General features: G+C 41.6%; 1 protein-coding gene across 1 annotated transcript; it reads left to right on the top strand.

The window, feature by feature from the left end:
- The first annotated feature begins 2,252 nt into the window (after nt 1–2,252).
- cd109 (CD109 molecule) lies at nt 2,253–22,124 on the top strand. The gene is given in 35 exon segments (XM_063901536.1): nt 2,253–2,345; nt 2,570–2,733; nt 2,820–2,848; nt 3,676–3,912; nt 4,580–4,598; nt 4,601–4,704; nt 5,050–5,089; nt 5,200–5,281; nt 5,361–5,457; nt 6,358–6,486; nt 6,488–6,512; nt 6,866–6,975; nt 7,309–7,572; nt 8,031–8,129; nt 8,222–8,284; nt 8,743–8,916; nt 9,246–9,395; nt 11,091–11,180; nt 11,996–12,065; nt 12,152–12,266; nt 12,647–12,764; nt 12,924–13,037; nt 13,960–14,178; nt 14,531–14,672; nt 16,262–16,438; nt 16,885–16,966; nt 17,047–17,275; nt 17,429–17,600; nt 18,157–18,347; nt 19,552–19,704; nt 20,036–20,101; nt 20,255–20,397; nt 20,498–20,654; nt 20,737–20,839; nt 21,259–22,124. Coding segments are annotated over 35 exon segments (4,398 nt in total). The 5' UTR covers nt 2,253–2,274; the 3' UTR covers nt 21,459–22,124.
- The last annotated feature ends 2,720 nt before the right edge of the window (nt 22,125–24,844 follow it).

Genomic DNA, 24,844 nt, shown 5'->3' with positions numbered 1-24,844 from the left:
TTCAGAGGTAGATGGTGTACTTCTACTCCACTACAGTTCAGAGGTAGATGGTGTACTTCTACTCCAGTACAGTTCAGAGGTACATGGTGTACTTCTACTCCACTACAGTTCAGAGGTAGATGGTGTACTTCTACTCCACTACAGTTCAGAGGTTGATGGTGTACTTCTACTCCAGTACAGTTCAGAGGTAGATGGTGTACTTCTACTCCACTACAGTTCAGAGGTAGATGGTGTACTTCTACTCCACTACAGTTCAGAGGTTGATGGTGTACTTCTATTCCACTACACTTCAGAGGTTGATGGTGTACTTCTACTCCACTACAGTTCAGAGGTAAATGGTGTACTTCTACTCCACTACAGTTCAGAGGTTGATGGTGTACTTCTACTCCACTACAGTTCAGAGGTAAATGGTGTACTTCTACTCCACTACAGTTCAGAGGTACATGGTGTACTTCTACTCCAGTACAGTTCAGAGGTAAATGGTGTACTTCTACTCCACTACAGTTCAGAGGTTGATGGTGTACTTCTACTCCACTACAGTTCAGAGGTAAATGGTGTACTTCTACTCCACTACAGTTCAGAGGTTGATGGTGTACTTTTACTCCACTACAGTTCAGAGGTTGATGGTGTACTTCTACTCCACTACAGTTCAGAGGTTGATGGTGTACTTCTACTCCACTACAGTTCAGAGGTTGATGGTGTACTTCTACTACAGTTCAGAGGTAGATGGTGTACTTCTACTCCAGTACAGTTCAGAGGTAGATGGTGTACTTCTACTCCACTACAGTTCAGAGGTAGATGGTGTACTTCTACTCCACTACAGTTCAGAGGTAAATGGTGTACTTCTACTCCACTACAGTTCAGAGGTAGATGGTGTACTTCTACTCCACTACAGTTCAGAGGTAGATGGTGTACTTCTACTCCAGTACAATTCAGAGGTAAATGGTGTACTTCTACTCCACTACAGTTCAGAGGTAGATGGTGTACTTCTACTCCACTACAGTTCAGAGGTAGATGGTGTACTTCTACTCCACTACAGTTAAGAGGTAGATGGTGTACTTCTACTCCACTACAGTTAAGAGGTAGATGGTGTACTTCTACTCCACTACAGTTCAGAGGTAGATGGTGTACTTCTACTCCACTACAGTTCAGAGGTAGATGGTGTACTTCTACTCCACTACAGTTAAGAGGTAGATGGTGTACTTCTACTCCACTACATGTATTTAACACATTTGGTTGCTCGTCAGATTAGGATTAATGATGGTAAATATGATCTCCCTTAAATCAGACTGTAGTTCCCCTGCAGTAAATCCAGCAGCTACCCTGCAGTATACAAAGCCATTCAAACTAGCTGCACCTTTACCAGCTCTGAGAACACTTTAATGATCAATCATTATAAAACATATCAGAGATATTATTCAGAAATGGACCAATCAGACAATGACTACTTTTACTGTCGCTACTTTAAGTACATTTAGAGGAGAGTACTTTCTACTTTCACTGGAGGAACATTTAGAATACTTTCACTGTGACAGAGTATTCCTACACTCTGGTACTTCTACTTTACTCAAGTACAAGACCTGAGTACTTCTACTTTACTCAAGTACAAGACCTGAGTACTTCTACTTTACTCAAGTACAAGATCTGAGTACTTCTACTTTACTCAAGTACAGGATCTGAGTACTTCTACTTTACTCAAGTACAAGACCTGAGTACTTCTACTTTACTCAAGTACAGGATCTGAGTACTTCTACTTTACTCAAGTACAAGTCCTGAGTACTTCAACTTTACTCAAGTACAAGATCTGAGTACTTCTACTTTACTCAAGAACAAGATCTGAGTACTTCTACTTTACTCAAGAACAAGATCAGAGTACTTCTACTTTTACTCAAGTACAGGATCTGAGTACTTCTACTTTTACTCAAGAACAGGATCTGAGTACTCAGGGGTTTACCAACCTCAGTGTGGTTCATCCTGTGGGGAGCATCATCTCGTTGACTTCTTGAATACTTCTTCCTGTACTTTAAATACTTTAATACCATGTCATCACAGCTGGCAGATTTCCTCAGAGTGGAAACACCCAGTTATTGAATGGAGCGTCCCAGGGGGAAATCAGGGAAACTGACACTGGTTTAGATCACCAGGTGAGGAGGGGGAGGAGGAGGAGGAGGAGGGGGAGGGGGAGTCACTGATTTCAGGTAAGAAGGCTGCACCTGTCTCCAGCTGCCCGTATCCCTGAGTGAAGCCCTGCAGAGAGGTTTATTATTCTTGCAAATGGATCTTCTCCAGGTGTTTGGATTCTTCGGCTTCATCTTCTTCACCGCTGCCCAGAACACCACACAAAGGTAAACACGCACACACACACACACACACACACACACACACACACACACACACACACACACATTTAAAGGCTCTCTGTGAGGCCAACATTTGATTTATCTTTAGTTTTCTAACAATTAATAATAATAATTAAAAATAATTAAAAAACAAACAAAACTGAATAATATATTTGAAAAAGAGTCAACCAAACGTAATCAATTAAAGTATTATTTATCCCGTTGCTCAGCCCGGCACCTCAGCCCTCCTACCTGCTGCTGGCTCCACAGTCCCTCCGCCTCGGGGTCCCAACCTCTGTCTCCGTCACCCTGCTGACCCCCTCCTCCCTCAATGTGTCCGCTCAGATCATTGGAGACAAGATCATGGCCTCCAACTCTGCCATGGTCCCAGGAGGTCAGACCTTTATCCATCGCAGCGCTGTGCTCTGATCTAAATGAATCTGTAGTTTCAGTGAATAAATGTTGAATCTGTTTTTAAAGGGTCAACCCAGCTGCTGACTCTGCCGCCTGTAAGTATGACTAAATTCATGTCCAATCATTTTATTCAATTCAATGATATCATAATACAAACTGTTGAATTGTTTCATAACTATTTAATTTTGTAACAGTTGCTCCATTTCTGAAATACAATAGGGTTTAAAAGATGAACAAAATGTTTTAATGAACAAAAGAAGTTAAAGTAAGAATGTGCAGTAAAATATATCATTAAAAAGAATACATATTCTTATCTTAGAAGTCAAAATTGTACTACAATATGTACTACGTTTTATCAATACAAAATGCATTTCTTGATCTTAACAGAGAGACGTTTTAAAAAGAATGGGCAATTTGTTCTGTAATAAGAGGCTTAAGGGCAGCTTCAAACAGATTTCAACAGCCTCTGAGATATCTGTTGTTGAAGAAGTTAACTCGTGAACTAATGTCGCCTGCTCCATAATAGGCGTAGAAGTTACACCTAGGGCTAGGACAAGTCTAAGTGCTGCACAAGTCATAACTAGTCACCAGCTGGATGTAGGACTGGGCTTAACTCTAACGGAAGGTTAAACCCAAACTGGTTGAACCAGTGACTAGTGCTGCAGTTGGACTTACGCCCTGTTGCGCCCTGGTGTAACTGTTATACCTAGGAAGGAGCAGGCGTTAATTGGAGAGACAGACTAGTAGAAAATAAGGATGGCAGTTTACCGGTTTAACGACGACAGGGCGTTAAGTCGAGGAAGCGTGATCGAAAGATCCCGCTGGACCTCTGCTCGGACAGTGAGCTGATGAAGAGGTTTAGTTTCAGCAGACTTTTTGAACTAATGGAAGGAGGTTTGGGGAATATGTGTTATTCCTGCAGATCCAAGAGAGGGAGCCCAGCCACAAGGGATCTTACCTCCTGGAGGTCAAAGGTTACCGGGGCAACGAGGAGGTTTTTATCACGCGCTCTAAACTCCGCCACAACCCCAAAAGCTTCTCCACCTTCATCCAGACGGACCGGAGCAGCTACCTGCCCGGACAGGTGGTGAAGATCAGAGCGGTCTCCATCTACCCCGACGGGAAGCCCCTCCTGAGCCCAGTGGACATCACCATCAAGGCGAGGGGGTTTAACGAGTATTTATATTTAGAATTCTCAGATTTACTGCTTATTATTTTTAGTCAACCCAGTAAGGTCTCTGTTTATCCCGGGGAGAATTGGGTTTTGTGCTACATTTTAAAATAAATACAATGAAAATCACAACAGTTTTATTAAATCAGATCAAAATAAATACAATCAAATTAAATGTTTTATTAAATTAGATAAAAATAAATACAATCAAATAAAATGAATGATTGGGTTTTTTGACCATATTTAATTTTCAAAAAATTAAATTAAATACAATGAAACAAATAAATACAATTACATGTAAGATAAAATAAAATACCAATAAATACAATTAAAATAGAAATCATATTAAATTAAATACAATGAAATCAAAGAAAGTTAAATAAACCTTCATTTTCTTATCCTTGTTTTTCCTGCAGAATCTTTGTGCCCTTGATCAAAAATACCCCAATAACCTCTTTATTGACATACCAACATCACGTGATTAACACGGTATATTCAGTAGTCTGCTGACCTGATGCACCTCTACTGGTCATAGTCACAAGAAGTAAAATACACTAATTGAACTTTAAATGTAAAATGCTAAACTACTGAAACAATATTTCTCAGTAAAAACTCTTGATTTAATTTCTCTTTTCCCACGCTGCTCCTGCTCCAGGACCCCAGGGGGAATCTGCTCCGCAGTGGCTGGATGTGAAGAGCGTCCTCGGGGTGGTCTCCAGAGAGTTTCAGCTCTCTGAAAACCCTCCTCTGGGGAAATGGTGCATCGTCACCTCAGTCAAGGTGAGTCTGATCCATCTCACTGCCGAACTACAGTGGTTCTCAAAGATGGCTCTGTTTCACCTTTAGAGATTCATTTAAAGCAGGACATCAGAGAGCAGTTTTTAGGAAATGAGACAAATAATCAAAATCTGAATGTTGGTCATGTTCGTTACAATGCTTTCTTATAAAAATGAAATGCAATTCTTTCAGATAAAAAAAATCAAACATCTTTTATTTTTTAAACCTGGAAGCTAATTTTATAAGTAAAGGATTTTAGAAATACTTCAAAGCTGAACACGTGTTTATTACAAAGCATGCAGCGGTGACATGTGCCCTTAAAGACTCGTTTATGGTCTGTGATTACAGGATGTCTCGAGCGAGAAGTGTTTCACTGTGCTGTATTACGGTACGTACACTGTCTCTATTCCTACGCTGAATTCTTGATGATGGGAGCTTGGAATAAGCGTTTTGTTGTCATGTAAACATCCTCTGTTTGTTTATTGCGTCTTCTTGCAGAGCTGCCGAAGTTCGAGGTTGTGACCAAAGCTCCGAGTAGCATTCTTCGTGGAGACACTCTGCGAGGCTCCGTCACAGCGAAGTGAGAGGAGGCTGTTTGTGTGGCACTGATGAATCTGTTTGATATTTGATATTGACACGGTGTGTTCCTCCACCCTCAGGTACGTGTACGGAAAGCCGGTCCAGGGATACATGAATATAACCTTTATTCATAAGTTTCACGGTTTAGAAGATGCTTATGAGGAAGCAGGCAAAGAGGTGCGTCATTTTATTTAACTACATTTTAGGATTAATTTGAATCTCTTTTAATTACTTTTGAATCCCTCAATGTCCCCGCCCTACCTCTCTGAGCTGCACCCCGACACGCCCCCTCGCCTCCTCAGTTCAGCTGGTCCTCTGCTCCTGAACGCACCCAGAACTAAGATTAAATTGGGCCATGCTTTCGCTGCTGTGGCCCCTAAACAGTGGCCCCTAAACTGTGGAGCCCCTCCTCCACATCAGAAAGGCTCCTACACTGAGCTTAAATCCTCGCTCCTCTCCTTAGTGTTCTGCACTCTGTAGATGGTTGCTTTTATAGCTTTGGATCGAACCTCCTCAATGAGGAAATGATGGATTATAATCAGATTAAGTCAAATCATTTCTTCAGCCTCCACTGATTAAAGAAGACGACTACATCCCTTTTAATTCATTGTAATTTCAGTCTGTCCAATAAAATTCACAAGGATTTATCTATTTTTTAAACCTTTTCACTATATTTTCAAAGTTTAAAAACTAATTATTTTTACAAACAGTATTAAGATATTTAAACTGTGCCTTATTGTTAGCTTTAGTCTGAAACCTGTTATTCTTTACCATAAGGACATCTTTCGAATAAATGCAGTAAAAAAACTAAATGAGTCCAAAAAATGTTTCAAAGAATAAAAATTGGACATTTGAATATAAATAATAATTATATTAAAAGGGATTATTATTCATATTAATAATAATAATAATAATTATTATTATTAATATTAATATTAATATTATTAATATTAATAATATTAATAATAATAATAATAATAATAATAATAATAATAATAATAATAATACAAAACAATAACATGTAAGTATTAGTTTGATTCATTTGAATAAAATGGCTTCACTGGTGCTTTGTTTCAGATTGACGGGGAGGCAGACTTCATGTTTGAAATGCCGGACTTCCTGAACTCCCACATGAGGATCGAAAAGACCGGTAGAGATGTTGTTCGACGAAAGACGACAGATGCAGGGCGAGTGTTTGGAAATCGTTGTCAACGTGACTGAACACCTCACAGGTAATCAGACTTTACCTCCAGGTTACGCAGACCACGCATTAAAGAGGCCCTATTCTGCTTTCTGGGGTTTATCTGAAAACGCCTCGACTGGAGTCCTTTGTTTACTTCCGGAACATAGTGACATCACTACTCGTGCTCCTATTAGCTGCATATTGTACTTGATAGGCTAAGGGGCGGGACATCTCTAAGCAGTTGACCGATCACAATCACCCCTAAATGGTTGGCTCCAAGCTCTTAAGCTCAAAGACATTCAGTGTTGGATCATCGTAAAACTAAATCATTCTTGCAGTTTTTCTTTCAGTGGAGTTTGTTTATCAATCTGATTTTAACGAGGCTTCCTCTTGTTGTTTCAGGCCTCACATATAGCAGTACGACGAAGGTGTCATTGGCAAAGAACAGATATGAGATTTCATTTCATGACCATCCAAAAATACTGCGGCCCTCTCTGATGTTCCCTGTCATGGTAAGGAAAATACTCACATTCTACCAAATAAATGTAGGAAAGGAAAATGTATTTCCTTTTTAATAATATTTGGGGTTTTAGGTTTCTGTTGAGACTAAAGGTGCTCATATACATTGATTTTTTACAAATTGACAACTATGAAAATTGGTATTTTCAGATGCAATGCTGAAATGAGCTCCACCTTTACCATGTTTTCATCACTCAGTTCAAAAGGCATTAGTCCCATTCCATATTATGTGATGTACACAATATGTTTTAAACACTTCTATATATTCTATATGAATTATTTCATTCAGAAAGCATATTTTCTCAATGGTTCTCTTTGCTCTGTAGCTGAAATTATCCACGTACAACGACGAGCCGCTGTCCAAGGAGGATCAGCGAAAGACCGTTCAGGTGTCAGTGATGCAGAGAAAGCAAATTCCGTGGATGTTTCCCGAGATGGAAGAGATCGAGTGGTTGGTTCGATTCAACGAGTCCAAAAAGAAGGACGAAGACCAGATGGAGTTTGAAGAAATGGAGTTTCCCGTCCCGGCAGACGGATACATTCCCCTCAACATCCAGATAAAGAACGACACCGAAACGCTGACGGTTGACGTGAGACGATGTTTCTATTACTTTAAAACGTGTCCTTTATGATGACTCTACTCTGAGTCCAACCATGTTTAGAGTGCAAGGTTAAAATGGCAAATGCAAAATAATTATTGACTGATAGAGTGACGTATCGTCTGCATAGAAGGAATGTGATTTAAAGGATTTCTGGAGCCGATCAGAGCGGTTTCAAAATGATTTGGGTCAACCTTTTGAAACCTCAACACACACACACACACACACACACACACACACACACACACACACACACACACACACACACACACACACACACACACACACACACACACACACACACACACACACACACACACACACTACACAGCTGGTTCAAATGTTCACAGTAGAGTGTTTAACCTCTAGTAAAGCTAAATCACTTGCACATGGGACCCAATACAACTTCTTTAAACACATGTGCACATTGTTTGTTTGCTTGTTTTCAGGCATATTTTGAGGACAGCCATACCACCCTGCAGCTGTATAGCAGGTACACATCGCCCAGTCACTCCTACCTGCAGATTAAGAAACCTGAACCTCCACAGGTAAATATGAAAGGTCTGGTAGCATAATGTGAATACTGATGTATGCCTAACAATCATTCAATATGTCATATAAACATATTCTCTTCCTTTAGGTCGGTTCACCCTTAGAGCTTCACATTGACAGCAATTTTCCAACGTCTGAGATTCACTACACAGTAAGTACGACGTTAAACACACTCAAAGCTTATTTAACTCATATATTTATAATTCTTCTGAAGTTTATTTATTCATTTGATCATTGTTTTTATTATTTTATATCTCAATGTGGCTTAATGCACCATGATACCCCAAAGAACATGCATTGTATGTGTAAAGCTGTATGTGTAAACCTGATTTCTATTCTGATATTGTATTTTATTCATTCGTCAATTATCTAAAATATCTAAATTAGATTTGTGATTTTATACATTCTTTCCGTTGCTTCATTCTCATATGTTAGACGGCTTTGCAAACATTATCTTGGATTCCTAAAGTCTGTTATTATGCAACTTCAGAAAGAAACAATATGTCTGTCACCTTCTCTTGGGGTGTTTCTGCCCCCTAGTGGCCAAACAGATAACGCAGCTTCAGTTTTTAATGGAGGTTCTGACGTCGACTTTCTGTGTTTTTAAAGGTGATGTCCAGAGGTCAGGTGGTTTCCGCTGGGAAAAGCTCTGGTACTGTAGTCCTGGTCCCAGAAACCACCTGGGCTCCTGTGGCTTGCATCATCGTTTACTGCGTGCATCCCAGTGGAGAGATCATTAACGACGTGATTCGATTACCCATCACACAAACTCTACAAAACCAGGTAAGTTATTGTCTCAGATGTTTAAAATGATGGTTTAAAGAAGGACAAAGTGACACTGAAGTTGTGTTATTCTAGTGTGTGCGTTAAGTGTGTTATTTAGGAAGTGAAACCAGTGCACAGTGAAGTGACGCTAACTAGCTTTACATTAGCAACTTGGTGATTTGCCTCAACTTTTAGCAATCTGAAGCCTATCTTTGATGGCACACAAGAGTCTAAGTATAATATATTTGACTGTTTTATGAAATAAATGGTCGTCTAGTAGTTTCTTAATTGGTTGCAAAAGACACTATAAGTGTAAAATGATGCATGATAATGGTATCTGATCATAGGTGTCTTTGAGCTGGAGTGACTCAATGAGGAAGCCGGCGGAGGAGGTCACTCTGAGGGTGAAGGTGGCAGAGCCGGACTCTCTGGTCGGGATCCTGGTGGTCGACAAGGCGTCCAAGTTGCTGGGATCAAACGACATCACCATGAATACAGTAAGTCATTTTGTTCTTTGTTTGCATGCACCAACTTTTACCCAGTTTCGTTAGTGATCGTAAACAGGAACTTGTTTGTGATTAATTCATGATTATTGGTTTGCTTTAATACAGTCCCAATTATGCATGCCGATTCCTGAGATAATTGACCAATAAACACGTTAATTGATTACTCTCTGGTCATAAAGGGATTGTGTCTTATCTAGATTGAGCTACTCGCTTTTTGCAGAAGGCTTTCAGAATGTGGATATTTATAGATGCCCCCTCCCCTTTACCACTTCCTTTTGAACACAGATTTGTTAGACTGTTTAACACGAGTTAGCTTTTGATCATAGTAGCTATCTAACGTTTGCCAAATTATTTCCAATAATGATTGACTCATTATTTAACACCCTATGGTTAAACTTACACAGTGGACCTCTGGCTTTCGTAATTATAACTAAACACTGTTGACGTGGTTTTTGTACGTAGTCTGGACGCTCTCATCTGAGTTTATTTGCAAATATGCATTATTTGGATATGGTAATCACATAGGAGTCTAAATGGTTACCGTCTACCCTGAAGAAGTACTCCCATGTTTTATACATTTTTTAAAAAAGTTTAAAAACTAATTCTGTCAAAAGAAGGATGATAAAACTGGTGATGCTAAGCTAATAATAGCGCTTCCGATAATGCAAAGCACCCTAGTTCAGGTGAAGGGTAAGGTCACCAGCATTGTAGCATTCTGTTCTCTTCGTAATCCTAATTTACAATGATTTTATAAACTTTAACCTAGACACGAGAAAGCAGCTCTGACTTTAGTTTGACCCTCAGAATCTCAACTGAAGTCACATGTTCCTGGTTTCTAAAGACAGTTGATTGTCACATTAGAGCAGGGGTGTCCAAACTACGGCCCGGGGGCCATTTTGAATCAGCCCTCTGCAAATTCTAAAAGTTCTGCTTGTCTTATATTGTACTTGTATTGTAAATATATATGTTAACTTATATTAATGAGTCCAATTTAAAATAAATTCAGTCATTTAGAATCTAAAACATTCTCTAATAAATCTGAGTTGATAAAAAAAAACCAAGAACTTATTTCTATAACCAGCTTGAGATGTAACCTTCATATTTACTCTGATTATCAGCACTCTGAGGCTCCTGTTTTAAGGAATGAGCTGCAACAGAATAAATGAACCCTAAAGACAGACGGGATGTAGGCGGTTCTTTCCTTAAAGCATTTGAAAGTGTCGCACATTATTCACCTACATTTGATTTGTTTTGCTAACTTATAACTTAACTTATGAGGCGATATTCTCCTCTATAAGCGACCCAGCTCCCCGTATATGTTTCTGTATGTGGCCCTCAGTGAAATCAGTTTGGACAGCCCTGCATTAGAGCTTAGGTATTTACAACAGTCCATCCAGAGATCTGTGCACACTCAAAGCTTGTATAACTTCCCATGGGTCCTCTGGAGTTCAATATTTTCCAGCTTTCTGTCCACCCATATTGTCCACTCCTAACATCCCCTGCAGGTATTTCTATGTAACCCCATCTGCCCCCTCCCCACCCAGGTATCGGATCATTGTTAACTGAAGTGTTTTTATCCCAGCTCGGTCAAACAGGTTTAGAACAATAAGTGCTCTCCTTGTTTTGTTGCTCTTTGTGGGTTTCAACAGTAGCCCCATATCTGCGTTTTTATCTCCTGGTTCACAGGTGCTGAAGGAGATGACGGAGTACGGCGTTTCAATGAGCGGCGGCGACAATGAGGCGGTGACCATGGGAGATCCGTACTCTGTGTTCAGGGTTAGATACACAACACAGTGTTTACTGAATCACCCTTAATTATGGTTTTGTGTTAATTAAGTCTAGCATTCTTAACTTTCCTTTCCTTGTAACACAGTATAGTATAATACAGTGTGTTATCTAGTTGGTAAAACCATTGCACAGTGAAGTGGAGCTAATGCTAATTAGCCTAACCATACACCGATCAGAAGCTTGACCATTTTTCAGAAATTGTTTAGGAAAAGGACATTTTTAAAATCAAAATCCTTTCAACATGCACTATACTTGTCAAAGTGACATTTTATTGGTGTGATTTTAGTTTTGGTACCTGGTATCAAGGTGGTAAAACCAGTGAACAGAGAGCGGGAGCTAATGCTAACCAGCCTAATCATACACCGATCAGAAGCTTCACAATTGTTCAGAAAAAGGATTTTTAAAATTCAATGTTAATCCAAATCTTGCCTGTCCACATGCAGTATACTTAACATATTGAAGTTTTAGTTGTTTGACCAAAGCCATGTGGGTATTATCTGGTATCAAGATGGTAAACCCAGTGCACGGAGCTAATGCTAACTAGCTTAACTGTACGCCGATCGGAAAGTTGACAATTGTGATCGTTGATATTACAATAAGTTTTATTCCTATTGCAGCTAGATGGGTTTTTGTCCCTTGTAAGAAAGATGTGTTGTTGTGGACATTGTTAAACTAGGACAATACTAATAAAACCAAGCTGAAATAATGTTATTCTCTTTGCATTAGAGCCAGTGGTTGTTGAAGCTCCTGAATCTTATAAGCCTTCCAACTAAATGTGAAGTTAAATGTGTGTTTTTCTGCAGACATGTGATCTTGTGGCATTGACTGACGCCAAATTAAACATTATGAAGTTCCCACTCAGGCCTGAATTCCGTAAGTTTTAAGAATTAGTGTTAAACAAATTCTTGCCTTTTGTGTCTATGCGATTCTAATACAAACGATCCTCGTCTTCCAAACAGCAGGGGAGGAAGGATTTATGATCAAGCCGGTTCAATTCAATACGGATCTTCTAGTGGAGCCACGAGAGCGCTGGAACTTTCCAGAGACCTGGATATGGATGGACACGAACACAGGGTAAAGATTTAGAAATATGCGTACATATTGGTGCAGAGAGGTGGCATTTCTGTGTTGGATCCTGAAGGCAGCATTTCCTTGCTCCAATGGAATTTCTCCCTGTGTTTTATGATTATTGCAGAAATAATCTCAATGTTTGGGATAGTGACACATTTAGTGCAGGATAATCTCCACATATTAAAACCCCTTATGATTCCTGAAGTAAAAAGCTAATGCTGGGCTATAAAGGAACTACAGCACGGTCACATGACTTCAGGTCACCACCGCTAAGCTAAAGGAGGCTAATGTTGGGCTATAGAGGAACTACAGCACAGCTTGTATCCTATGTTTACCATTGATTCTTTATTTATTAAAACATGTTTGCTGTCTTTTCTCCTTAGTGATTCAGCCTCAGCAGATTTGACTCTGACTGTACCAGACAGCATCACAACTTGGGTAGCCACCGCCTTCGTCATGTCTGAGAACCTGGGCCTGGGCATTGTGAACATGCCTGCTAAGGTATCCAGTATTTATATGATTATTTGGAGCTAAAATAAAAGCCTAATATTCCTAATATTTAGCAATTGTCAACATGGACCTTGAATTAGCATTAGTATAAACCATGCATATAGTTAGTGTTTTAAAAACCTAATGAGTTCCCATGGGACCCTCCTGCAGCTCACAGTGTTCCAGGATTTCTTCCTGTCCTTGAACGTGCCGGCCTACATCATCCGAGGAGAGGAGCTGCTGCTGGAGGTCGTTCTGTTCAACTACCTCTCTCAGGACCTGGAGGTCAGTCTGCTTCTTCACACACATAAAAAAAAACCAATCCTTTGCATAATGGACATATTAGCAGGAGTGCCAAGTCCCCTTTCTGTGCATAATGCATGAAATATATTATTTGAAACACAGATGCTTTTAAGGTATGTTTAATGGCTCTAAATACTGTAATACCCACAAGCATCACCTACCTTAGCAATGTTTAGGAAGCGAAGTAGAGCTCTAACAAATTAAGACCGCTTTGTTGCTTTAGATAGGAACAAAATACAGCAATATTGATAGCAATCTTTATATAAAAAACACACTTTCTGCACATTTAGAGCAACCAGGCTCTTCCTCAGCACTCCTCTAAATATGTAAATATCATGCTTTATTTCTTAGGAATCATTCAGACTTTTTATTCAATCTATGGCTCAAATGTAGACAAATGTAGACACGAAGATTGGCTGTTCTTATCTATGAAAAAGTTGAATTGCAGCTGAAACTTGGGGTGTGCCAAACAGACTCATCTTTCTGTGTTTCATAAGATCTTTATTTAGGTCAAGTCTTTTTTTACTCCTCAGACGACAAGATATCTGATGGTGTGATATACATTACAGTGTGCAGCCTCAGTAGATCCCAGCAGGGGTTGGGTTACATGTTTGAGGAGGGAATGTGGTTCTCAGGGTGAGAGATTTGTTGTTTTCCAGGCGTCAGGTTGCTCTTATCTAATGTGGCATCAGTGATTTACTACTGAAGACATTATTAAAAGACAACCTTTGTTCTCTATGATCTTTAAATCCTTCAGCACATAAAAGCTTCTTAAAGTTGACTAGAAGTTGGTCTTAAATTTGATCTTTTCTTACAACAGCATGCCTCCTTTGTGTCCTCGCCCTGTCTTTGTGTTGTGTGTTTCATGTGATCTGGGTGGGTTCTTCTTCTGTCTCGTTCGCAGGTTAAAGTGATTGTTGCGGAGAGTGACACCTTTGAGTTTGTCTTCCCGGACAATGGGGGGGTGCCCATGCCCGGTGTTCGCAAGGTGTCCGTGGGGAGTCAGAGCGGCGCGTCCGTCCTCGTTCCCATCAGGCCGCTGGTCCTCGGGGAGATCGTCGTCTCTGTGAAGGCCCTGTCGACGGCGGCGTCCGACTTTGTGAGCAGGACGGTGCTCGTCAAGGTGACAATCACAGAAACAGGAAGTAAAACAACATGGTTTCAATAAAGGAACTCCTAAGTTAGATGATTGCGGGCCATTAAGGTACATTTGTTGCTTGAAACAGTAAAAAAAATCTGCAAGATTCGTTCATGTTTGAGTGCATGTAGCAATAAGATCTGAGGCTTTAACTGAAAGTGGCAGAAGTAGTGAAGTGAGCAGCCAGATGTTGAAGCTGTCAGGTTTTGTTTACCAGATCTGTCCATGGCAAACCCAACAACTCCTGATCTCCTTTCACAGCTCTGCTTTTTCCCAGAAGTCTTACTCACCCTGTGTGTTTGTGTCTGGTGTTTTTCTTGTGATGTTGCCGCCGCAGGCCGAAGGTCTCGAGCAGTCATACTCCGCATCGCTGCTGTTGGAGGTTTCTCCGTTGCAGCCGAGCATTTCCAGGGAGCTGAGCTTCTCCTTCCCTGCAGATGTTGTGGCGGGCAGCGAGAGGGCTACAGTAACCGCCGTCGGTATGTAAACACACAACCTGCCGGGAAACAAACACAGATTCATGAGCATCTGAGGTCTTCGGATTCCTGTAAAATAGCACTCAAGTCTAAACAAATAAAAGGATAACTGTGTAGAAAACAAAGATCACGTCCGACATTAGCCTCCTTTAGCTTAGCGCTGGTGAGTTGAAGTCATGTGACCGTGCTGTAGTTCCTTTATAGCCCAACATTAGCCTCCTTTAGCTTAGCGGTGGTGACGTGAAGTCATGTGACCGTGCTGTAGTTCCTTTATAGCTTGACATATTGATTTGATAAGTACAACTCTTTACAGACAACACAGGCCTGCAGTTTGTCAAACATACGGACTCCAGCATGTCTTATACATTAGACACGCGTGTGCTTCACGTGATGCATTATAATAACCAGAGATACTGTATGTCGTCCTGCATGTTTAAATTAGCATGTTGTTTTTTCCCATGTGACACGTGCAGCTGTTCATCAGGAAACACACACGTGCAACTCGAGCTGACATCATCCCTTCCTGTACCTCTGCATGATATTTATAACAGTGTTATTGATGTTGGGGGTTAAGCGTGGGGTCAGCAGCGGGAGGAAACGGTGATGCTGCAGCTGGTTGTAGTTAGTTCTCTAATCTGTGGAAACATGACTTCAGCTGTGACATCAGCTCGGCCTTTTGAGCTGCAAGAAGTTTCATTTTAGTGATAAAAAGCATCTGCTGTGTACTTATCTGTCATTAACGTGGCCCCGCCCCCTTGTGTCTGATTCCACCACTGACATCACTGTATTTCTACCAGATCCAAATATTTGTGTAACTAATCTTCTGATGCAACGTCTTCCTATCCTCAGCCTGAGGTGATGTTTGTCCTCCTCTGTAAACATTATTCCTTCTCCCTCGTGTCCGATGTGTCTGTCGTCACGTGATCTTTTCTAGCATCTGGATTACCTATGGTGTAAATGTATTATCTGATTAATTTACATGCCTCTGTCCGTCCTGGGAGAGGGATCCCTCCTCTGGTTCTCCCCAACATGTCTTCCGTTTCCCCCTTTAACTGTTGGGTTTTTCCTTGTCTCGTGAGGGTCCAAGGATAGGGTGATATTGGGCTCGATTTTTTTTACCCATTGTTTTTTATTCCCACTTTTACAAGCACACACAGAACAACAAGCCAAAAACAACGACAACAATACATTATGAAACCCTCTTACTCTTCCTCTAAGCTCAGACATATCCTATTTTTTCAGAACATGTCACAAAAGGATCCCACATAAAATAAAGGCCTCTTGCTTTCCTTTAAGAGTGGAGATGATTTTCTCCTCTTCCAGGAATGAGCTACAAGACACTTAGCATGGAGGAGGCACATATCAATTAAAGCTTCCTCATTTTTATTGGATGTTAACAGTAGTGGGATTGATTCCCAGAACAAAAAAGGAAGTTTAAAGTGACGAAAAGGTAGTTTTAGACCTCTATTGTCGACACTTAATGCGTGTGTCAGGAAGGCTGTGGTCAGATGATATGACTGGGGTGATGTATGTTAGCATTAGCATGTTGTGCTATATGAATAGACCTTGATGATTGTTCCCCTGTGATGAAGGGGATATCCTGGGCCCGTCCATCAGCGGCCTGGGTTCTCTGATCAAGCTGCCGTACGGCTGCGGGGAGCAGAACATGATCAACTTCGCTCCCAACATCTACGTCCTGCAGTACCTGATCGCTGTGGGCCGCTCAGACCAGGAGACCACCGACAAAGCCACGGACTACATGAGGAAGGGTAAACATGGGGCACACTAACATCACATTTCAGTTAGCTGATTTGACTTTTTGAATGCATGTTAAAAGTCTTCCTGCGCATTATTCACAGCAGCATAATCAACATTATAATAATTATACACTCTGATTTACTCCACATATTTTATTTTTAGGGTTATTCATTTTAAATGTTTATAATTCTTCTTTTTTTATTATTTAATAATATTTTTTATATAATATTTCTATGTTTTAATAACCTTATTCCTCTTACTTTGTTTATGCATTATTATCATGTATTAAAATAGACGTCACTCACGGCACTTGGTGAGAGGTAACTGCATTTCTCTGTCCCAGTACTCCCAGTGCAATGATAATACAGTTGAATCTAATCTAATATAATGCATGCGCCACATTCTCTGTATGTGTAAACCTACATGGCATGAAACCTGTTTCTGGTTTTCTGTGCAGGTTATGAAAGAGAGCTGACCTATCAGAGAGCAGACGGCTCCTTCAGTGCGTTTGGAGACAGTGACCGCTCTGGAAGCACCTGGTGACTCTACAGTTCTTTAAAACCTGCAGCAGGAGGGTCCTCACAAACTCTGGTATTAAAACCATCTTCTTTCTCTGCAGGCTCTCTGCCTTCGTGCTGCGCTGCTTCCTGCAGGCGCGGCAGTTCATCAGCATTGAACCCCTTGTGCTGCTGAGAACGGCGTCCTGGATGGGGATCCAGCAGGGGCCTGATGGGCGTTACCTTGAACCTGGGAGGGTCATCCACTCCGAGCTGCAAGGAGGCCTGGACGGACCGGTCTCCCTCACTGCCTTCGTGGTGATCGCCCTGCTAGAAGACAACGACGTCAAGGTGAGAGGAAAGCTTTCAGCATTTAGTTTTCTGCTGCCTTGTCTTTGTTTCTCTTTGCTTGTCTCTGTTTGTCTCTGTTTGTCTCTAATATATGATGATCCATGCTTCATCACTCTGTGTCCTCATGCTGCTGCCCTGTTCCCTGTCTTGCAGGCTCAGTACAGCGGTCAGGTAACTTCGGCTCAGCTGTTCCTGGAGACCCGTCTGGCTCTGGGCGTCTCCAGTAACTACAGCCTCAGTCTGGTCGCCTATGCCCTCGCGCTGTCCGGCAGCTCCACCGCCAACGCAGCTCTCAGCGAGCTGATTGGACGAGCTGAGATGAAAGGTACCGTGTGTGTGTGTGTGTGTGTGTGTGTGTGTGTGCGTGTAGTCCACTCTTTGGCAGGCACTCAAGGATGAAAGTCCCCTCACTTTCTTAAAAAAAGTTTAAAATGAAATGAAAAAAACACATTTGACTTTAACTTCTTGTAGAACTATTTAAACATTTAGTCTTTTTATTACACATTCTTACTTTAGTTTCTCATATTTATTTGAATGGTTTCATTCAATATTATTACATTTTTATTAGACATTTTACTTTAACTTTTATTTGTTTATATAACTATTTAGATTTTATTTAGTTGTATCTTTAATTGGACATTTCTTTTAAAGTAATTGCTTGTATCTATTTAATTTTTAAAATGTTTTAATGTATTGCACATTCCTACTTTAACTTGTGATTTTTATATAATATTAAATGTAAAATAATTGGACTTTTTAAAACCTTTTTATAGAAAATTATTCGCTAGAATTTCCTTTTTTTGCTTCTTATTCATCTTTTAAATGAAGCAACCCCCCTGCTTAAATCAAGTCTTGTTACTCTGGCTCTGCTCTGTGAGTAGACGGCGTCCCGACGTGGTCTTCGTCTGACGCCGGCCTGTCGCCTTCGTGGCAACCTCGCTCTGCCGACATCGAGATGCTGTCGTACGTTCTGCTGACTCAGCACAAACTGGGCCTCTTCACAGACGGGATCAAGATCATGAACTGGCTCAGCACACAGAGGAACCACCTGGGGGGGTACGGGAGCACGCAGGTGAGAAACTAAACCTCGAAAATATCCAGAGCTCATCCTCTGAGAGTACTGTGTGTGTCAGAGCCTGAAATACCTTCTCCCTCTGTGCCATAAAGCTCCACATACATGTAGATTAATCCGCCACTGAAAAAAGTGCCTAACAAAAACTAATATGAGCACTAAATATGGATTCATCCACCACTGCAAATAGTCCCTAATGAATACTCGTAGGAGTACCAAATATGGATTCATCCACCACTGTAAATAGTCCCTAATAAATACTCGTAGGAGTACCAAATATGGATTCATCCACCACTGTAAATAGTCCCTAATAAATACTCAAACGAGCACCAGATATGGATTCATCCGCCACTGTAAATAGTCCCTAATGAATACTCATAGGAGTACCAAATATGGATTCATCCGCCACTGTAAATAGTCCCTAATGAATACTCATAGGAGTACCAAATATGGATTCATCCGCCACTGAAAATAGTCCCTAGGGACTCCTGGGATTTTGGTCTGAATCTTAAGTTATCCAAGAAACAAGCTGAACAAATATAGTCGAGAAAAACAGATTTTTTTTAAGTATGAAGTGGATTTCTTCAAGGTTTTATGGTTTGAATCAGCGACAGAAGGGTTTTAGTCTTCGGAGGTCTGGATCTTACCCTATCAAAGTAAAGAAAGACGAAAAACACGGATTTCTTTAATGCAAAACAGCTTTATTCAGGGTTTTTAGCGGCGGAGGATGACATATGGAGCGATTTAGGCTTAACAACACACGCGCATCCTTGTGAAAGACACGATACAAACATCTAAATTCATGTAAAAGGAGAAATTCCCATCTGTGTCACTGCAACAGGAGTCTGTGGTTTGTGTCACATCAAGAGGAAAATGCGGCCGTCTGGGCATGTGCTGACTGAAAGCACAATTAACCCCCCCCCCCACACACACACACACACACACACGACAGATGCTACACACTCATATCTAAATACTGTGGCAGTGGTCCGATGGATAAAGACCCTTCTCATGCTTTGTCGGCCAAAAAATGACTCTATTTGTCCTCATAAACAGACGCACAGATGTGGGCATAAACACACTAAATGACACAGTCGTAAGCAGGAAGTGAGCGGTGGGAATCAAACCTCAAGTCCGTCAGCGGCTGATTTTTGTGGAGCAGATGTGTCATGTGTGAATATGTGGATGATGTTTCCTCTCTCAGGACACGGTGGTGGCTCTGCAGGCTCTGTCCACATTTGCAGCTGGAAAGAGTAAGGACTTTAACCTCACCATCACTGTGGAAACCGGCAAATCGACCCCCGGCGCCTCCTTCCACATCAACGAGGACAACAAATTGCTGTACCAGAGCCTGCAGGTATACAAGAGGCAGCATATTAACTCAAGCTGTCCCCCCTTTTCTGTTTTTTCTACCACATAAAATGCTCCACCTTTAGCTTAGTGGTGGTGAGGTGAAGTCATGTGACCGTGCTGTAGTTCCTTTATAACCCAACATTAGCCACCTTTAGCTTAGCGGTGGTGGCATGAAGTCATGTGACCGTGCTGTAGTTCTTTTATAGCCCAACATTAGCCACCTTTAGCTTAGCGGTGGTGACGTGAAGTCATGTGACCGTGCTGTAGTTCTTTTATAGTCCAACGTTAACCATATTATATCACTCAGTAATATGTAATGTTTTGTTTGATTTCAGATTCAAACCATGCAGCATCTGAACCTGCAGGTGTCTGCAGAAGGTCTGGGTCTCGCCCTGTTTCAGGTACCGCCACAGAGAGAGGATTAAACTATTGTATAAATCATTTTTGGAGCCTCTTTGTTGTCTCTCAGAGTGAGAGCTGCACATCTCCTTCTGTAGTTTGTACATTTCTTGTTAAAAATAATCTCATTGTCCTCTACTGTAATTTCACTTCAGCTGAACGTGTTCTACAACATCTGGGGTGAGGGGATGATGATGAGGAGGGGGAGGCGATCTGCCGAAGAGCATGAGGCGTTTCATCTAAATGTGGAGCTGCTTGACATGGAGATGAACTCTGCAGAGCTGCACATCTGCACCAGGTGAGACTCTGCAGGTTACTGTTGGAGGCTGATAAAGAGAATATGATATGTATTTCAGACTCTTGGTTATTATTCCTAACGTCTTCTCGTTGCTCTGCAGCCTGTCAGCATCTCTGGGTGTGAATTCCACTGGGATGGTGCTGCTGGAGGTGGGTCTGCTTAGCGGCTTCGCCCTGCAGCAGGACGGCCTGCAGACCAACGAGCTGATAAAGAAAGTGGAGATGCAGCCGGGGAAAGTCATCCTGTACCTGGACTCTGTGAGTGTCTTCAGTAACACACGGCATCACACACACTGCGCTCGTTATGACTGAGGGATTCAATGTGTAAATGTGTTTCCAGATGACCACAGAGGAGGTGTGTTTCTGGATCCCTCTGGTCATGGAGTATAAAGTGGGGAAAGTCCAGGAAGCCAACGTGATCATCTACAACTATTACGAACCAAGTAAGAGGACTCTTTAAAGTAGAGACACTACACACTGATATACACCTGAACATCAGCAGGAGAGGACTCTTTAAAGTAGAGACGCTACATACTGATATACACCTGAACATCAGCAGGAGAGGACTCTTTAAAGTAGAGACTCTACATACTGATATACACCTGAACATCAGCAGGAGAGGACTCTTTAAAGTAGAGACACTACATACTGATATACACCTGAACATCAGCAGGAGAGGACTCTTTAAAGTAGAGACTCTACATACTGATATACACCTGAACATCAGCAGGAGAGGACTCTTTAAAGTAGAGACTCTACATACTGATATACACCTGAACATCAGCAGGAGAGGACTCTTTAAAGTAGAGACGCTACACACTGATACACACCTTAACCTCTGACCTCTCCCCCCCGCTCTCAGGACAGAGGACGGTGAGGTTGTATCAGTCAGAGAAGAGGGCCAACATGACCAGCTGCTCCTTCTGTGGAGAGGACTGCAGTCTCTGCAAACCTGAGGAAAATAACGACGGCAGCATTTTGTCCAACGGCCAAAACCGCCTGATGAGCAGCTTCTCTCCTGCTCTGCTGCTCCTCTTCATCATCACCTTCTTCAGTGTGTAGAGATGGGTCTAAAAATGCTAGTACGAGGAGTGTGAGCTTGTTTCTTTGAAAGATGCATTGGTTACAGTCTTCTGATAACATACATTTTAACGGTGTTTATTCTGGTTTTATTTTTTATGTTAAAATTACATTTAAATAAGTGGTTTAATAGCCTCGTAATGCTAACAACGCTAAGGCTTTTGGCCTCTTTACAATACATTTACACTTTGGTTTAATCTCATGTCCTCTTCTCCAGCAGCATAGGGAAGCTGTTTTCACAGAAAAAGATGTATAAAGTCATATCTATGAGCAAATAGATGAGCATTTAGCAGCCAAACAGGTGGTGGAGACCAAACACAGAGCTAATAATGGATTTACATTGATCAGGTGAACACAACATGGCTTCATTAAGATGGTCATGTTGTTCTGCGTCTGCTACAGTGCATCGCTTTACTTTATAAGCCGACTTTATGTTTGTTACATTGTTCTGAGTCTGTGGGGAATTGTTCTGGGTTGTTATGACATAAAGAGTCATGCTGTGGGTAAAACAATGCTGTGGTGTCTTTGGTTTGGATGTGTCTCATTCCTCTGTGCCTGCTCCAACAATAAGGGGTGTAAGGATCTCACTGGTATAATAATCTCTGTGTCAAACAAACGTTAATAAAACTCTATTATTTCTGAAGCTAACGTTGGGCTATAAAGGAACTACAGCACGGTCACATGACTTCACACCACCGCTAAGCTAAAGGAGGCTAATGTTGGGCTCTACTGAGTTGAGATCTGTGAAATCCTTACAAACAGACAAACAGATGGAAACAGGACTGAAAACGTGTCCTCCTGCTATAAAAAACACAGTTGTCCTTTTACATATTGGAGACATATTTCATGTAAGCCCATCCTTTAAGTCTCTGAGCTCCCTGAATGGGTCGTGACCTAGGTGCAGATCCAGGTGTGAGGACAGTAGCAGCTTTACACACTCATGCTCATTATGAAAGATTTACTCTTTGCACATTAACCTCGGAGTCGCTTTAATCACAACTTAAAGCCCTCCCATAAATCTGCATAGTAATGGCGCAGGAGCACGATAAATCCCCGCCACAATCAAAGGGATGGAGGCATAAAACCAACGACACCGTGGCTCAACTTCAAAGATCCCGCGCTGACGGACAGCCTGAACTTCAGAGAACGTTTTTTAACCCGGGACATTTAACCCACATGTGTGAGGGGGGCAGGTGACACGGATACCGGCTGAGTTTTATGGCCTCAGACGCTCTGCCTCGTTACAGATGACCTGCTCTCCGCGCCCTGCGGCCGGGTCGCCTCAGCACGGGTTGCGTGAGTCGGCATTTGTTGCCAGTTGTTGGTCCTTGAACACACCACACAGACGACAGCAAACATGAGAGGAAGAAACTCTTCATACGAGCAGGGGGGTTGTCTTTATCCCCAAAAAACGGAATGTAAGACTGCAGATATATATAGGTTTTCGTGCAAGTAAAGGGTCTGCAAAGGCTAAAATCTTATGGGTGAAGTGTGCTCCTATTGGCTAATGCTGCATCACATTGTAGGCTAAGGGGCGGGACATCACAACAGAGCAGACAGTCTAAGAAACATAAAGAGCTTTCTGAACATCAAAGCATGGAGACATGTCCCAGGAGAGACATTGAAGCATGGAGACATGTCCCAGGAGAGACATTGAAGCATGGAGACATGTCCCAGGGGAGACATTGAAGCATGGAGACATGTCCCAGGAGAGACATTGAAGCATGGAGACATGTCCCAGGAGAGACATTGAAGCATGGAGACATGTCCCAGGAGAGACATTAAGCATGGAGACATGTCCCAGGAGAGACACAGAGCATGGAGACATATCCCAGGAGAGACACAGAGCATGGAGACATGTCCCAGGAGAGACACAGAGCATGGAGACATGTCCCAGGAGAGACACAGAGCATGGAGACATGTCCCAGGAGAGACACAGAGCATGGAGACATGTCCCAGGAGAGACTTTAATGAACCTGATAATGAGAACATGGCGGCCTCTTTAATGCATATCCATGCAATGGTTGTTGCACGTGACTAAAACCCACAGGTGTGAACTAGATGATGCAGGACAGAAAATCAGAGGTTAGCCGGTCAGCAGACGTCAGCCTTTAGGGGACATAATTATCAGCACAGTTTCACATCATTTATCAGATATTTATTGAGATGTTTGACTGACCGACACACCATCCATAGAGACGCTTTGTAAAAACACGTATGAGCCAAGCTGCAAAAACACAAGCGTTCAAACTCTCCCTGTGAGAGGAGTGTTTGGATCCCACAGTGAAGCCTCGCTCGGCCCTGAGAGCGTCTCAGATCCCAAATATGTCCTGCTAACTGCAAACAGCAGCATCATGTGTCAGCAGCCACGTGTAAACACGGCCCGTCAGCACGTGCACCGCAGGACCCTGCTCTTTCTCCCGGACATCAAACAATGCAGCAAGGCCACCACTGCACCGCGAGGAGCTACCACTTATTCAGGAGAGAGAAGTGAGTCACAGAGAGGGAAGCTGCAGAGGCCGTGTTGCTGTTGGACCAGCATCTGACAAAAGCAGAAAGAGAAACTCCTCTGAGGGCTTCAGTTCACTGTCAGAGAAAGAGGAGAGGGTTTTATAGAAACTGAATGATAAACATGTATACAAGGACGGTTTGGATGTAATAAACTCATGATCCCTCACATTCACATCTTAATTCATATCAAACCCCCTGAAAGGAAACCTTTCACATAATTGAAAACAACAACAAAGACAGAGTTTCAGAGAGGCTCCGAGCTAAATGCTAACGGTTTCTCCGATAATGCTACGTACTTCTACTCCACTACATTTCTGATGCTTACATTGTACTTTTTCACATATAAAACACATGATATTTGATCAGATGCAGTATATACACTTGTATTTTACGGTGTAAATCGTTAGTAAATTGGCCCCACATAGGGGTCATTTTGACTCGTGCCACATGGAGCCTAATTACGCCTCTCCTTAATTGATTTCCAAAGAACATGAGGCTCCTTTAACCTGCTCACACAGGTGTTTTCAGGTGCTGCCTCACTCATTCAGAGTGAGGCAGCACCTGAAAACACCTGTGTGAGCAGGTTAAAGGAGCCTCATGGTCTTTATTTAATACCTCATTTATCCGATTGGGAATGTTGTTTTGTGACTGTTGCTCTACTTCAAAATGAAATAAAATGAAAGATATATAAATATAGGAAGTAAAGATATGCAAAAAAATACAAATATTTACATCAACAACTTAATTAAATAAAAATGTAAAGAAAACAGATGAATAAAGAATACAATATTTAAACATAAGAAGTTACAGTAAAAATACAATATTACAAACAGTTCAAACAAATATATGTTTGAATA

The sequence above is a fragment of the Eleginops maclovinus genome, chromosome 15 (genome assembly GCF_036324505.1).
Source record: "Eleginops maclovinus isolate JMC-PN-2008 ecotype Puerto Natales chromosome 15, JC_Emac_rtc_rv5, whole genome shotgun sequence".
NCBI lineage: Eukaryota > Metazoa > Chordata > Actinopteri > Perciformes > Eleginopidae > Eleginops > Eleginops maclovinus.
Note: the sequence above shows the minus strand (reverse complement) of the source record. Positions and strands in the feature narration are given on the sequence as shown.